The 16,430-nt window shown below is 40.8% G+C and overlaps 1 protein-coding gene across 2 annotated transcripts in view; it reads left to right on the top strand.

Moving 5' to 3' along the window:
• The first annotated feature begins 653 nt into the window (after nt 1–653).
• The window catches only part of setdb1a (SET domain bifurcated histone lysine methyltransferase 1a), a 127,625-nt gene continuing 111,848 nt past the window's right edge, over nt 654–16,430 (top strand). For both annotated transcript variants that reach the window (XR_014619557.1, XM_084312372.1), the window contains exons 1-3: nt 654–1,012; nt 1,269–1,510; nt 9,401–9,561. Coding sequence is in view for 1 of the 2 variants with exons in the window: in XM_084312372.1 (XP_084168498.1) it covers nt 1,332–1,510; nt 9,401–9,561 (340 nt within the window). In the remaining variant the exon portion in view is untranslated. The remainder of the gene's footprint in view (nt 1,013–1,268; nt 1,511–9,400; nt 9,562–16,430) is intronic.

Raw genomic sequence — 16,430 nt, forward strand, 5'->3', positions numbered from 1 at the left:
TGGAATCGTGATTAATTACAGATTTATGAAAGAACGGATATCTCAATTTCCTTGTGGGTGGCGAATGCGATATAACTTAATATAAGGCTTGTCTGATCTAGGCGATTTGGTCAAGCAAGTCGTTTCCCATATCTCTCACTCAGTAGGCTGTTTATGTCAGTGTTTTTCTAGTGTGCGTCGGAACGATAGAATGATAGGTCGCCGGGACCCACGTGTGGTCTTAAAAGTATATTTTTTATTTAGCGTGGGTCCTACCCACCCCCCCCCCCCCACTCCGTCCGGACTCTTTTCGTATCACAAACAGAGTACTGTATTTGCAAATCTGGTATGTCATAAATGTATAGATGTAGCAGTACTGTCTATCTGTATGTCATCGTATGTCATGTTACGATGAATTGAAAATGGGGGACCCTGGCCTGATGTAAACAAGACTAAAGTCTTTCTCTGGTCTGCATCCCCTTAACAATTGTATGTATTGAGCTGTACTGTACCCATTCTGCAATCTGTTAATAAAGTTTTCAATCAATTCAATCAAAACCTACGAAAACAACCTGCCAGATCGTCATCATCATAGGATTTATGTGGGTCCCCTGAAAAGAATAGTCCCATTTCTTCACCTAGTCACGTGATTTCACCCAGAATGTCCGCTCTCCTCGATATCATCGCGCACGTTCTGTCCACTTGCAGTGTAGCAGTGTATCCCCTTTCGTGATTTTTCTAAATACACATTTAGACGATCGAACTCATCGCGAAGTATCAGAATCAACCGGTCTTGTTTTGGGCCAAGTTAATTCGGTTATTGTTATAAAGCAAAGAGCATAGCAACGGCTGATGACAACTAACGTAATGTTAAGCAGCCATGTTGCTACGAGCTAGCTAGCTACGTTAGCCGAGTGGAGATACACTTTAACTTCAACTTTACCGCCATACCGTTATCTAGCTAACTTTGCAACGGGACAAATTGATGTGATTGGGACAGAGAACCCGTCTTGAAAAACAAAAAGTCCAATCGGTGAGTGTGATGGCTATTTGCAAACAATTTTAGTTTCAGGTTTTGGTGAGCTAATAATAATGCTAGCAGTCGACCATTGTATAACAAAAGCCCACCGAAGCGTGGGGCAAGTAAAACATGCCTAAATGTCATTTGCAGCTCTTTTGTAAACGGCTGTAGAACAGATCAGAACTCTCTGCTCTATTAAAGTCCTGAGAAATGTCATGCTAGCCAGTGCATCAAATGATCATTGTTTTGTGTCCTAATCTAACCCCAGATCATCTCAACCTGGGACAGTGTAACCCGGTGAAAGCCTCGCAGTAGTACTGTAGTCCTGACCATGGAGAGTGATGAGGATGAGGTGACTTGGGGTGCGCTCCAGAAGGAGATCCAAAGCGAGGTGGAGAACAACGAGTTGATTATACTGAAGAGGGCACATCTGGCCCAGGTGCAGACCCTGATAGAGAAGAAGACGAAACGGGCTGTTGTCGTCCGCGATCGTTTCAACAGCACTTGCGAGTGAGTACTCCTCCGCCAAGGATCTGCTCCAGCCTCTCATAAAATAATCTCAAATTGCAATTGTCTAATCATCAGCTATAATTGCATTGCTACACTAAACGTGTTACCACAAGCACAGTATTCTAAATACTTGCTAATATTGCAGTTAAAGCCTTTAATTGGGATTATGTGTTTATAAGCCTTGTGTAGTGCCCTGTTTTGATTGATTGAAAACTGTTGATTGCAGAATGGGTACAGTACGGCTCAATACAAAACAACTGGAGGATGCAGACCAGAAAAAAGACTTTCATAGCATGCATTTGTTTTGCTTGCATTGCCTATACTTCAGTGACTTTTACAGAAGTGTAGACTTTGCATCCTAAAGAGTTAGTTGTGCCTTAGAACCGTTTAACGCACACCTACCTTCTTGCTGTGAGGCAACAATGCTAACCACAAGGAACATATAAATACACCATGCCGCACCTCATCATTAGGGCACAAGTATCGCATGTAGGGGCGACAATGGCTCAGGAGGTAGAGTGGTCGTCTGGTACTCACAACTACACAAATTGTAAAGTGCTATATAAATGCACCATTTATTGACAATCCCACATACGACAAAAACACTACTCCTAATGGTATAACATTACTACCGGCCTCCATACAGCAAAAAAGATTCATTCTGGCGGGCGTTACAGCAGCCAAGAAATGAATAGCCATAAGGTGGAAGCAATCTGAGAAACTCACAATGATCAATTGGTCATTAACTTTTTTGGATGTCATATATGGAGATTTCGAGAAAGTGAAGGCCATGATTTAGCGGCGAAGTGGAGTCGGGGTGCTGATCCTGGGGGGTCCGTGGGTGGGTCCTGGGGTGGAGGGGGGGGGGGGGGGGAAATGTCTTTTGTGGTGTCACAATTTAATTTTTGTATTCTGTTTTATTATTTTTGTTGTTTCCATTGTCATTATTGTTGTTACTATGTCCTGTTTATTGTTATTGTCGCTGTGTTGTCTTGTTTCATGTGGAAGAAAAGAAAGAAAATACATTTTAACCTCTTAACCTGCGCCCCCAAAAGTGACTATTTTAGTTTTCGTTTTTGAGGACTGCATACTTTTTTGCAAACCAAAATACTATACTTTATACTTATAGCACATGCATGAGCCTGGTCTCTTTTGAAAGATGACATTCTGAAGTTTATGAGACAATAAAGAAAGATCACTTTTAGTGCTAATGAAATAGAGTAACATAGGTCTGAACTTGAGTTATAGAAAACATACTCAAGTTATTCTGTAGTCCAGAAGTAGTATTTCCTCAGAAATTCGTATTGCTTAAAAAAACTTGCGAGATCCATAGCCTGAAGCCTTATGTAGTACATGTCCAAATTTCATAAATATCATTGGAAAGCCACACTCATTGGCTACTCTACAGAACTAGAGCCCCAAGAGTCGGGAGTGGTATTTTGCGTAATACTGTGTACTTTGCACAAGCCTCAAATATCGGCATGTAACTCGAGAACCGCTGAACGGATTTTGTCACCTGAAGGGCTATCGACAGGCAACAAATGGGGCTTCAATTCGATATATATATTGTATTACAAGATATGCACACCCAAGCCACTAGTTGGCGCCAAAGTGGCGGTACCCGAAAGTACCCGAGCCACATGTGGGCCCTTGCATGTTGAGTTAACTCTTTAAATGCCATGCCTGGTTTTCCATTTTACCGCTTGAATGCCACCATCCGCGCCAATGTTAACGTTAATATCGCCTAATCTATGTTTTAAATTATGGCTATGTGTCTAATCTGCCCATCGCATTATCAAAGACTATGTTCCAGACAGTGCTGTGAAGGCAGATTGTTTTTTTATCGCGTCGTTGCCGTTTCAGAGCAGTTAGAAAAGCCCCCGTTTTGATATAAAAAACAACTCATTCTGGAGCATTCTATGAAAATCGTCTTTTAGTGGAATATTCCACAACGTTGATATTCGTCGGCCTTTTTATGAATCGTTTTCAAATAAACGCTAGATGATCAATATTATACGTGCACGCACGCACATTACGGCCGCGCGCGGACAATCGCCTTGTTGATTTCCTCTCGGACTTTTACAGTGAAAACGAAAGAAGAGATTTCACAAAACAGCTTATAACTTCATCAAAATTACTCTGATTATCCTACCACTGATAACATAGAGTCCTTACCTGACATCAGATGGTATCCAACTGGTATATTCCAATTCCTGATCACCATTCGAAAAAATCGATACGTGTATGGATCCAACGCGACACAGTGGTTCTCCATGATCCGCGGAGATCTGAGGCTCCAGAATGAACTCTAGTAACCCCGGCTGGATCAGTGAACTGGAAAATGTGGAGTACCGGATTTTTTTCCCCATTCATTTTCATTGAGTCCATTCCAAAATCACTTATGTCATCTGGGAGACGACAGGGGGCGCTTTTTTCCACAGTGATCACCGGCGCAGCTCGGCAATACTCGGGTAGGCTCGGGTGATGCAATAATTTTTCAGATCGCAAAAAAAAAATAAATAAAAAAATTCCGAGAAATCTCGTGAGTGGCTAGCAACCACCTATAAAAAAACACGAGAAATCTCGTGAGTGGCACTGAAAGAGTTAAAATAAATTATAAAAAAAAAAAAAAAAAACATTTTTATCTTGTGTTTAATTGTATATATATATATATATATATATATATATATATATATGTGTGTAAAAATAAATTATATATAGGAGCTTATCCCAGCTATTGTGTAACTCCCTCTACTGCAATGATGACAGCGACACGTTCTTGATATTACTGATTGGATTTATTTCAATCCGAACCGAACCGATTTTAATCCGAACCGTGAGAACTGTGAACACATACATGAAATACAATAAATCACAGATCAAACCATAACAACATACATCCATATTATCTCTACTTGTCTCGGAGTGGCACATGTCTTTGCAATGTTGTTAACCAAATGAACTTAATCTACAAGCACATTACGTCCGTCATTCATTGATGCTTAGCAAGCCTTTAGCTAGCACCTTAGCTACATGGCATGGGCCTACACATAGCAACATTTACGACCCCAAACGTGTACCTTATTGGCTGCATGCAATACGAGAGGAAATTATGAACTGTAGCAGATTCTTCTTCTTCTTGCTTCTTCTACCCGAAACGTCCACTTATATAGGGATGTGAGCGGTTCTAGAATGTTCAGCTATGACATCATCACGAACGTTCCAGAATGTTGTGGCAGAGCTAATGTTCTAGCCTTTTCTAGCCGGTGCTACTATGACATCATACTTAAAGGAAACTCAACATTTTGGGAAATTTGCTTATTTAACATCTTCCCTGGAGTTAGACAAGAAGATACATACCTTTTTTGTCTCTGTGCGTGCATTTAGCTTTGGGAACAGTCGCTCCGTTAGCGTAGCTTAGCTTCATCACTGGAAGTGTGGGGGGGGGGGGGGGGGGGCAATAGCCTGTTTCCTTACAGTGTCCTACAGTCACCAAATACACTCCAAATACAACTCAAACGTTCATGTAAACATGTTGTGACCTGTGTATTTACCACGTGGAGAAATAAAAAATAATTGAAATAGAAAATTACGTTTTCTAAGCAATTATACTCTGAACTATTTTTTGCCTAAGCACTCGTCTCTGCGCGCAGTCAGTGATTTCTACGTGAAGCTGTGTTTGTGGACATTCTCATTAACACTTTAATCGCCGATGACGTGTTTAGACGTCATTCCTAGCCATGCTCATTCTGCCGAAGATGCCGTAACTCGTCTTTGATATCAATATTTCAAAAATCTGTGATCGAAATTAGGGCTGGGCGATATGGAAAAAAATCATATCGCGATAACGATATGATAATGTTATCATATTTCTCTATCGATAATTATCGAAAACTTTTTTTTTAATTTTTTTTTAACAACAGATGTATGTTTATTTTGCAGCAATTCTTTGTCATTGCCGCCATCTTTAGTGTTACATCCCCTCACACTCCAGTTCTCAGGCTGCAGCTGGTTTAAAAGCTAAAGTAAACCGGCTTCTCTGCTGGCTGTGGCTCCAGGGGAGTTGAACAGTTCTGGCTCTGCTAGTTTATTTTCTATCTTTTGGTGCTTTTTTGGTGGACAAACCACCGCACATGTGCACCGTGACTGGAGTCTAGTTCTCCTAGCACACATAGCCTACTGTGTACAGATGGTTACAAACTGTATTTTAAATTAGAAAGCAAACAAAATAAATGGACAAGAGAAAAATAAATCTCAATTTGGTCAGTATTGTCATTTGGACAAGCAAAGCCATTACTTTAAGTTGCAGGCAAGAAAGACAAGTCTGGTTTTAAAACTGCCCTGTTGCAGGTCACAAAAAAAAAAAAAAAAAACGATTTTTCGATTTTTTTTAAATTTCGATATTCGATATCGATTATTAAAATATATCGCGATATTTATCGTTATCGTTATATCGCCCAGCCCTAATCGAAATCATATTTCCCCTCCGGGGCCCTGAGATATACTGCAAAGCTCCACTCAACTCTCTAGCGGTTCAAGAGTGCCATCTGGTGGCCGATCGGCAGATCGCCAACAGGAAATGACTCGTCGAACCGGAAGTGCTCATCCATATGTCGTCCGGGCACTCGCTCTCGTTAGAGAGACTCCGTCTTGACACAGTGAACATCGATCGGTGCAAATCACTCGAAAAAACAACATGATTTGGACGTATATACTATTATACAACCTGGAAATGGATCGGGCATTTCTCCATCCCATAATAGAAAAAATTCTGTTCCACGCTCATCTGCCAGCGGCGCGAGGAAGCCACGGTCAGTTGCAGCGTTATATTCTAACGTGTTCCATATAAACTGCTATGATGATCATATGACCCACACTAGATGAATCATCTAACGCTGCCCACGGAATTATAAACGACCCCCCCCCCCCATCCGGTCATCATCAGATGATACGTAGTAACTTCTAGAAGTACCTCCAGTTGAAATTTATTATCTGGCACAGATCGCTATCAAACTGTATTTCATCATGCATATAATGCATTTGGGTCTATAAATCACGTTCTGAAGAAAGCTGCAGAAAACGATAAAAACATACTTATACTTTAGACCATATTTTAGTATGAATATGTGAATGAAAAAGTATATCGTTGCTACACCCTGAACAATGGATATAGGACATTGAATGGGCCATAATAATGGCAATTTAGCAATAGAATTTAAAAAGTTATAGCCCTGCAAAGAAGGGGAACTTCTCCATAGACAAATGGAGCTGGCTAGGGATGGTAAATTATGAATTTGAACCATGGCGATCAAAGTGTTAATTCAAATGATCCGAACCGATTGAAGTTTATGGATACCATGACTTAACCTGTTCCCCCCCCACGGGGTCGGTACCGACCCCTTTTTGACATTATTATCATATATTAATATTTTTATGAGTGATGCAATAAATTTGCGTTTTTTAAAATCAAACGTTTTCAAGTATTATTATCACTACTATGTCACAAATACATGTAGAATGTAAAACGTTAGGTTGGCAATAGTTTAGCAATAGGTTAAAAGTGAGTTTATATCATTTTAAGTTATTTTTTCAACTCGCGTTTTTGACCCGGAAGCGGAAATGAAAATGTTGAACGATCAGAATTGGAATCTTTTTGCGGCCATTTTCAAGAGGACCTCGCTAGCTATCTGCCAGTGTTGAAATTTCACCAAACTACACTTCCTGTGGTCCGCTATGGTCGTTCAAAGTTCGGCGTTCTGAAGCAATCATATCAATAATTGTTATGATTCGCGATAATAAGCTACAAAAGGTAACGTTTTTGACAAATATTGAAACGCAGTCAGTTTCTCCACACTATTGTAATCATGTAGGAAGAATCAGATCTGAAATTAGTTACAGAATGATTACACTGTGGGAGAAATAAAAAAGTACAGTCGATTACATTAAATAACTGTATGTTATTACGCATGCCTGGTGATACTATATCCAAATTGAACTCGGCCATTTGAAAGATACTATATGTATATATATATAAATGTGCGAATTGGCTATAATAAGGTAATGTATAAGCATATATTCTATATTCTATAATAATATTTCAAATTGCATTGGTCCGGATGGGAGAATTCAGTACTGTATATACAAAACCTTCAATTTTATCATCTTCCCTTTATTAATTTCCTTAGATCTTTTGTACACATGATCTCAAGAGGGTACTGAATTAGCCCAGTGGCAGTTTTTTAAGTTTGGTCATTATTATCATGGTTTTATTCACTGTCAAAGATGAAAAGAAAAATCATAATTCATATTTTCCTTTGTTTCATCAGAATTTAAGCAAGCCTAGTAATGGACACAATATTTCTGACACTGAGAATACATTCATTGAGGTCCATAGATGTTCCTAGATACCAAGAATATGCAAATAGCCCTTGTAGAAGTGGAGCAATATTCCATTTACCTAGGTATACATTTTATGCAGATTTTCACCTGGGGTGGAAAAAGTTATAGCCCTGCAAAGAAGGGGAACTTCTCCATAGACAAATGGAGCTGGCTAGGGATGGTAAATTATGAATTTGAACCATGGCGATCAAAGTGTTAATTCAAAGGATCCGAACCGATTGAAGTTTATGGATACCATGACTTAAAATCCTCTTACCTTGACGATTAAAAGCCTCCCCAATTTAGAAAACAGTAATCCAATGGCTGGTATTGATAATATAATACTAACTAATACTAGCACGGAGCTAACCGGAGCTAACACAGAACCGGAGGTCACTAAAGCAAATATAATGACTTCCTTTCTGGGGGTTTTCAAAATAAAAGAGCGACGTCTATAGCAGCGGAAAACGTTTATTTTGTACATTATCTAACGTTAACACGAACCTAAACTAACTGCAGTTCTTCCGTTTCCGTCAACGTGCGACTCTAGGTCTTCTTTGTGGATCTTCTGAGGAAGTGGTGTTAACTAGTGTGCCTTCTGCCTTGGGTAGTTGCGCGGTTGGGCTGCGCTGCAGCGACTCAGTTGCTTGTGCCTGCGTGCCGGTGCAATCTGCCTCCACAACCGTGTCTGTCTGGCTGCCACTCTCAGACATCTTGGTTTAATGCAAGGATGTTCGATGTTCTAGAATGTTCTGCTATGACCTCATCATGAAAGTTCCAGAATGTTGTGGCAGCTGTAATGTTCTAGAATCACTGCTCTCTATGGTGCTGCTTCTGGAGCAGGTAAGTTCTCACTGTAACTCCCTCTACTGCAATGATGACAGCGACACGTTCTTGATATTACTGATTGGATTTATTTCAATCCGAACCGAACCAATTTTAATCCGAACCGTGAGAACTGTGAACACATACATGAAATACAATAAATCACAGATCAAACCATAACAACATACATCCATATTATCTCTACTTGTCTCAGAGTGGCACATGTCTTTGCAATGTTGTTAACCAAATTAACTTAACCTACAAGCACATTACGTCCGTCAATCATTGATGCTTAGCAAGCCTTTAGCTAGCACCTTAGCTACATGGCATGGGCCTACACATAGCAACATTTACGACCCCAAACGTACCTTATTGGCTGCATGCAATACGAGAAGAAATTATGGACTGTAGCAGATTCTTCTCCTTCTTCTTCTTGCTTCTTCTACCCGAAAGGACTGTTGTGGCCGAAACGTCCACTTATATAGGGATGTGAGCGGTTCTAGAATTATCAGCTATGACATCATACACGAACGTTCCAGAATGTTATGGCAGGGCTAATGATCTAGCCTGTTCTAGCCGGTCCTACTATGACATCATACTTAAACTTGAACACAGAGGCAGTTACATATTGTATGATTATTTATTGTAAACTTACTCTGCCTGTACCAATGATTTTCTGTCCGGCAGGTCAGTGGTGAAGTGTGAAACTGACATAAAGGTGTTGTACAGCCAGTTGGGGATGGTGTACAAGGACACAGACTCTGAGGACGAAGGAGAGGGCGGCTGGAACGCCGTCACTGAAATCAATGGAGCCATCACTAACAACCATGACGATGCCATGGACTGGGGTAAGGAGGACATCATAATGGTGTTGATCTGAAAATGGGCTCATTGGTTTAAGCCCTTTGTGTGTCGATCATTCCACCATTGATGTGGACTCATTTTTGGGGCGACAGTGGCTCAGGAGGTAGAGCGTTCGTCGGGTAATTGGAAGGTTCCCGACATGTCGAAGTGTCCTTGAGCAAGACTCTTAACCCCCTATCTGCTCCTGTTGAGCAGGTTGGCACCTTGCATGGTTGCCTCCGCTGTCGGTGTGTGCATGTCTGAGTGAATTGGTGAATGTGAAGCATAGGGTGTAAAACGCTTTGGATAAAAGCACTATATAAATGCAGTCCATGTGTGTGTATATATATTAGAGGTGGGCATAGATACATTTTTTTAATCTAGATTAATCTATCTGCAATCCTGGATTTAATCTAGATTAATCTAGATTAAAATGGCTCAAAAAAAAAAAAATCTGCCGAAGGCATTCAAAATATGTGTTCTACCCAAATAATGACCAGAAGTAAGTCCTTACTTTTTCTTTCCTCCTTATGTTTCTCAGGCCAGGTGGCCCATTACACCATGAGCCCATCTCCCGTTTCCAAAATGCATTACAGACTGTTTGAAAAAGCTGTTTTGCTATGATAATTGGTAATGAAATATCAAAATAATGTTCAATAAGATGTACTTGTGTTTAATAAGTTGTTTTATTCAGAAGTTAACACAAATAAATAATATTACCAGTACAGTATCTAGCACACTCTCAGGAGCAAAACAGAAAGAAGCAGTTGATCAGCCAGTCAGCAGTTGATCAGCCAATGCAAATCAACTGCTCCAGTGGAGTTGCTCAGTGGCCAATGGTGTCAACTGTGGTTGTACTGGGCAGCTCCCAGGTGTGAATGGAACTGTGAATGTGAAGCAGGGCGTTCCTGAAAAAGAGCATCTGTGCTCAGCGAACCTACCCTGGGTAGATAAAGGTAAAAAAAAAAGAAAAAATGTAAAAACACATTTTTATTTTTTTTAAATTTTTTTATAGATTAATGCGTTAATTATATTATCGCGCAATACTAGTATCGCGTTAACGCAGCACGTTAACGCCGTTAACGGCCCAGCTCTAATATATATATATATATAAATGCAGTCCAATTTAACCAGATATTATTCACGGAGGCGGACAACAGAGTCTTTGATTTAAGGATAGAGTTTACTGACAGAACGAAGAGACCTTGCTACATGGTGTTGGATTCTCGTGTTTATCAGCCAGTAATCAACTCTGTTACCTGTGGTTCCGTGAAGTCTGCGTTGTGTTGTTTATACTCTTACTTAGGGCTGGGCGATATGGCCAAAAATGATATCGCGATAACGATAACGATATCATATCACTCGAAAAAAAAATCCTCTTCTTCCCGTTTGTGTCCCGGCAAAGATTTCTGTTCGTCCCAAATCAATATTTGATCATCCAGGGGACGACGGGACATCGTTAGTCTCGAGCCCTGGCTGGCTGTGGCTCCAGGGGAGTTGAACAGTTCTGGCTCTGCTAGTTTCTTTTCTATCTTTTGGCGCTTTTTTGGTCTACAAACCACCGCACATGTGCACCGTGACTCGTGACTGGAGTCTAGCTCTGCTAGCACACATAGCCTACTGTGTACAGACGGTTTCAAACTGTATTTTAAATTAGAAAGCAAACAAAATAAATGGACAAGAGAAAAATAAATCTCAATTTGGTCAGTATTGTCATTTGGACAAGCAAAGCCATTACTTTAAGTTGCAGGCAAGAAAGACAAGTCTGTCCACTGTCTCTGGTTTTAAAACTGCCGTGTTGCAGGTCACCAAAAAATTTAAATAAAAAAAATCCATACCCCCCCCCCCCCCCCCCGATATCGATTATTAAAATATATCGCGATAATTATCGTTATATCGCCCAGCCCTACTGTTACTGATCAGATTGGCTGTCGCATGCTGTCCACCCTGTTAATGCATCCGACTCAGAAGAAAACGACACACTGGAAACGTGATACCTTTCCTTCAAACGTTATGTTTATTCCATAAACATATCCTCAAGATGGAAACAGTTCTGAAAAGTCTTTGAAAAGTCTATTGAATTCTTTAATTCTACCGGTCTCTCCTGCTATCAGTTCGATGATGGTTGAGGCCTAGTGGTTAGCCAAAAGCCTTCCCTGTTAGCTGAAGCTAGCGATCTCATGGCCACCCGATGGTGGAGGGCCTCCCCTCCCCCACCACTCCAGCTTACTGGTGTCTCTCTGTCAACGTGTCTACGCGTCAGCTTCGTTTCCTAGTCTGAGTCAAACCAGAATAACTCCCAACTATAAGGTAATGTATAGTCCCTAGCAACGGCTGATAGCCCATACAGCCCGTGCAACGTTGAATTCACCACTACACCTTTTCCTGTTTGTTCAGTCCCTATTTCCAGAACAGTGCTGTCTCCCCGTTCCCAACACATCCTACGCTTAACCCCACACAAGAACAGTTTCTCAGTTTCCTGTTCCCAACACTTTCTACACTTAACCCCACACAAGAACAGTTTCTCGGTTTCCTGTTCTTCTAAACAACAGACACAGTGGCTCCGTCCTAAATCAAAACCCTCCGGGAGACTCTTCTCGTCTCGCACCGTAATCTCATTATCAGCAATGGCCCTTTAGCAATAGCCGCTCCTTTGCCAGGGGATGGAAAAACTCTCCCTTGAGGAGAGACGCTAGTCGGCATACTCGCTTTAAGTAAAAATAAACATCTGTACCATCGCGTCTCCCTCCTCCGTCTCTCATAATTTCACAGTAAAACCTTGTTCTCTTTTCTTCTATAACTGTGCAGTCTGCCTTTTGTTTACATTCCTTTGTCTGATAATAAGGAATCCTTCAACAAATCACCCTTCCCCGTATCTCTTCGAGGAAGAAAACTCCACTCCCTTTGTTAATACACCCACTGCCCCAGCTGGCCCATATGTCTCTCGTATTTGTACATTCTCACTTTCAATGTTTAATGTTCAAAACACATATGATCAAAGCTGGCCTATGTGTGTGTCGTTAATTCTTTACGGATACATATATCTTTGTTTTGGCTATAAAGACTAGAAGCCCGTGTGAGTGAACTCACATTTTCTTCTACGGCGCTGGTTGGCTGGCGTTCATGACTGCTTGGCTCGTGCCCCATGGCTGCCTCCATAGCGGCTCGGTTGGCTGTCTCTCCCCCATGGCCTTGGCATTGTTCACTGTCGTCGGCCCCATTGTCTTTAAGCAAATCCTCGGTCAATGGCATACCAAGTTGTTGGATTCTTGTATTTATCAGCCAGTAATCAACTCGGTCACCTGTAGTTCCGTGAAGTCTGCGTTGTGTTTTTTTTTTTGTATTTTATTTTTGTATTATTTTTTAAACAAACATATAAACAAACATGACCGCACACGATAAGATATACAAGCATTAATTAACAGTGCATATCCAATGAAATCACCATTTAGTTAAATGTTTTATACAGGATATACCCCTAATACCTGTTATCTAGTACCCTACTCTATATATGCTCTAGCTCGTACCCCCCCCCCCCTCCCGGACCCCCCATTGGATAATCCATCCATTATAACTTGTTCCTACCAGACACTACCTTTATATGCTAGCTTTTATTCTCTCCACCACTTCTAACCACATTGTCATTTTGGATTCATTGAGACCCAAAATTCTTGCTGTAGATATTTCTTGATAAATCACACCGAGATATGTAAGAATCCAGACCTTCCGGCACATTTTTTCCGGTTGAAACCATCGTGATGCTATCAGCTTTTTAGCCACTGTGATACCAGATAAAACCAATCTCTTTAGCTGTGGATGTACTGCACACTCAAAGACATCATTCAGCAGTAATACAGAGGGGTGTACAGGTATATTCAGAGTTAAGAGATTTGATAATTGTTGGGTCACTTCTTTCCAGAATATCTTAACTGGTGGGCAGTCCCAGTACATGTGCATAAATGTCCCCTCGTCCCCATTTGTACATAAGGAGCATTTGGGGTCTTGTTTAAGACCCATTTTGTTCAGTCTTATAGGAGTTAAGTATGTCCTGTGAATATAGTTAAGATTGATTTGTTGATGGTCCGGGTTCCTTGATGCAAGTCGAACATTTGCCCAGGCTTTTTGCCAGTCAAAATCTATCTCCAGGTCTGGTATATCCCTCCTCCAGACTGAGTCTAGATGGAGGGTTTCATATGAGGATGTTAGTAATTGATGATAAAAATCTGAAACAAAACCTCTCGATGTCTCTCTTTCATAGAAGAATTTGTGGTATCTGTGGTGTACAATTGGTATCCTTAATGGAACACCGTGAGCCTTCAAACATGCCAATAACTGTGCGTAAAAATAATATGTGGACTTGGTGAGATTAAATTTGTTTGCGTATTTCATAGGGGTGCACCGATATATCGGTCGGGTATCGGTATCGGCCGATAAGTGCCTTGTTGACTGCTATCGGCCTATCGGCCGATAAGCTCAAATGTGCCGATAGCAGTCGCCGATAACTAACCATCCATTTGTGTAGCGTCAAAAGGCAAAAAAAAAAAATTCACTCGCGACCTACCTGCACAACGCCCGCCGTCCCCCCCACACACACAAGCTACTGCATCAAAGTTACTATTTATGATTAACAAGGCATTCGTTTTGTGGCATTAACGTTATATAGTTAGTGTTACACGGACAATAACATCAGCATATTATTATTACCCATAGCAGCAAGGCATTACTCCGAGTCCGTTCATAGCCGGGAGGCAGAAGACTAACGTTACTGGTGAAAATGTGATTTACGTTGGAATACTCCTTTGCCAACTTGCTGTACTTTGCTTGCAGGTCTGCAGCCATTATTACTGGATTAAGAATAGCCCCAACTTTAGCCAACGTAACGTTATGGCTAAACCTTTAACATTAGTTAACCCTAGCTTTCGGTTAGCTGTTCAATGTTAATAACACAACCAAGCGAATCCATCAGAGCTCCCCATCAACACCGCTCTGTCGGGAGGATGGCATTTAAGAAAGTATCTGCTGTTAAAATGACACAAACATTCGTTTTGTGGCATTAACGTTATTATAGTTAGTTACACGTTCAATTACATCAGCATAGTATTTACCCGAAGATAGCAAGCAAGCCGTGCATAGCTCGGTTACATTCCGTTGCTCATTCCGTACCCAACTACACATTCTGCAATCTGTTAATAAAGTTTTCAACCAGACAAATGTATAGAAAGGCTTTGTTTTATTATAAAATTTGTTGCAGTAAAATCATTGTGTCTCGTTTGGCCATCCTGTGGAGCGCGCTGGTCGGCGGGCACTGCCGGGCAGCTAACGTATTAGCTTGTTGTGGTTCTAAGTTTGACTCGCATTCTCGCAAGCAGATCAATGGCGGCATGCCCCGAAGTAGAAAAATGAATAAACGCTTGGTGGTAAGCAGGAGGTGGGTGCTAGCGGTGTGGCGTAATTGGCCGAATCGACTGTCAATCAAAATGGTTCCATTGCATTGGTTGAAAGCTCTGGTTGAGAGAATAGTATCCCGCTGCAGGCCGCCAGAATGGTTCCATTGCATTGGTTGAAAGCTCTGGTTGAGAAAATAGTATCCCTCTGCAGGCCGCCAGACGATACTGGGAGAGGGATCAGTGATACCATAAACATATTTCTTGATGTTTCCTTTTTTAAGTAAGTAAAGAGGCCTACAAATACAAACACACATACAAATATACAGTAGTTTCATTAAAAAAAATAAAAAAAATAAAAAAAAAAATAAAAAAAAATTAAAAATACTTATTTTTTGCCACAATTATCGGTATCGGTATCGGCCGATTGTGTTAGTTGAACAATCGGTATCGGTATCGGTGGCCAATTTTCATATCGGTGCACCCCTAGTATTTCATCATAACTACAAAAACCTCGTTTGTTGAAAACATCTCCCAATGAGTGTATGCCTTGCTTTTCCCATCTAGGGAATCTTATAGGTTGTTTTCCAATCAAGAGTGCATTGTTATTGAATAAGGGAGTATGATTATGCCATTTATGTGGGATAGAATATTCTGTTTGTGTTTCACGCCATATCCGGATCGCATGAGTAATTATGGGGCCAAATTTCCGTTCGCATTGCTTAATTGATAATTTGGTGTATACTATGTCCTTCAGCTTATGTGGAGCTACTATATTTTCTTCTAAATTTCTCCAGGATACTGATGCTTGGGGATCAAACCATGTTGTCAGTGGTCTTAAAGTGTACGCCTTAAAATAGTGGTAGAAATCTGGAAATGCCATACCACCGTCTGCTCTGTTTCTCTGTGCGGTGGATCTTTTTATACGTGGTGGTTTGTTATTCCAAATAAATTTGTATGTGGAGGAGTGTAATTCTTTCCAGTAACCCTCTGGAGGGGGTAATGGTAGCATTGAGCTGAAGAAGTTGATTCTAGGTAGGACGTCCATCTTAACTATTGATACCCGTGCCTGTACTGAGTTTTTGAGTTTTGACCACCTGTCAAGGTCGTATTTGATTTTGTTTTGGATTTTTATGTAATTGTGCTTCACCGTTTGGCTTATGGTAGGGAATATTTCAACTCCCAAACATCTAAAGTGTTTTACCATCGGTATCTCTTCTGGGAGGGTTATATTTCTTTTTGCAGGGGCGTTAAGTGGGAGGAAGGCCGACTTCGGCCAATTTATCCTAAATCCCGATAAATCCTCAATCAGCTTGAGAAGATGAGGCAATGCGGTGTTGGGGTTTTGCATGAACAGTATTACGTCGTCCGCATATAAACTAATTTTATGTTGTGTGCCCTTGATTACGATTGGTTCTATGGATTGGGATTGTCTTATATATTGTGCTAAAGGCTCTAATGATAGATCGAATAGTCCGGGACTAAGAGGG

This window comes from Notolepis coatsorum (genome assembly GCF_963971535.1).
Source record: "Notolepis coatsorum genome assembly, chromosome: 4".
NCBI classification, from domain to species: domain Eukaryota; kingdom Metazoa; phylum Chordata; class Actinopteri; order Aulopiformes; family Paralepididae; genus Notolepis; species Notolepis coatsorum.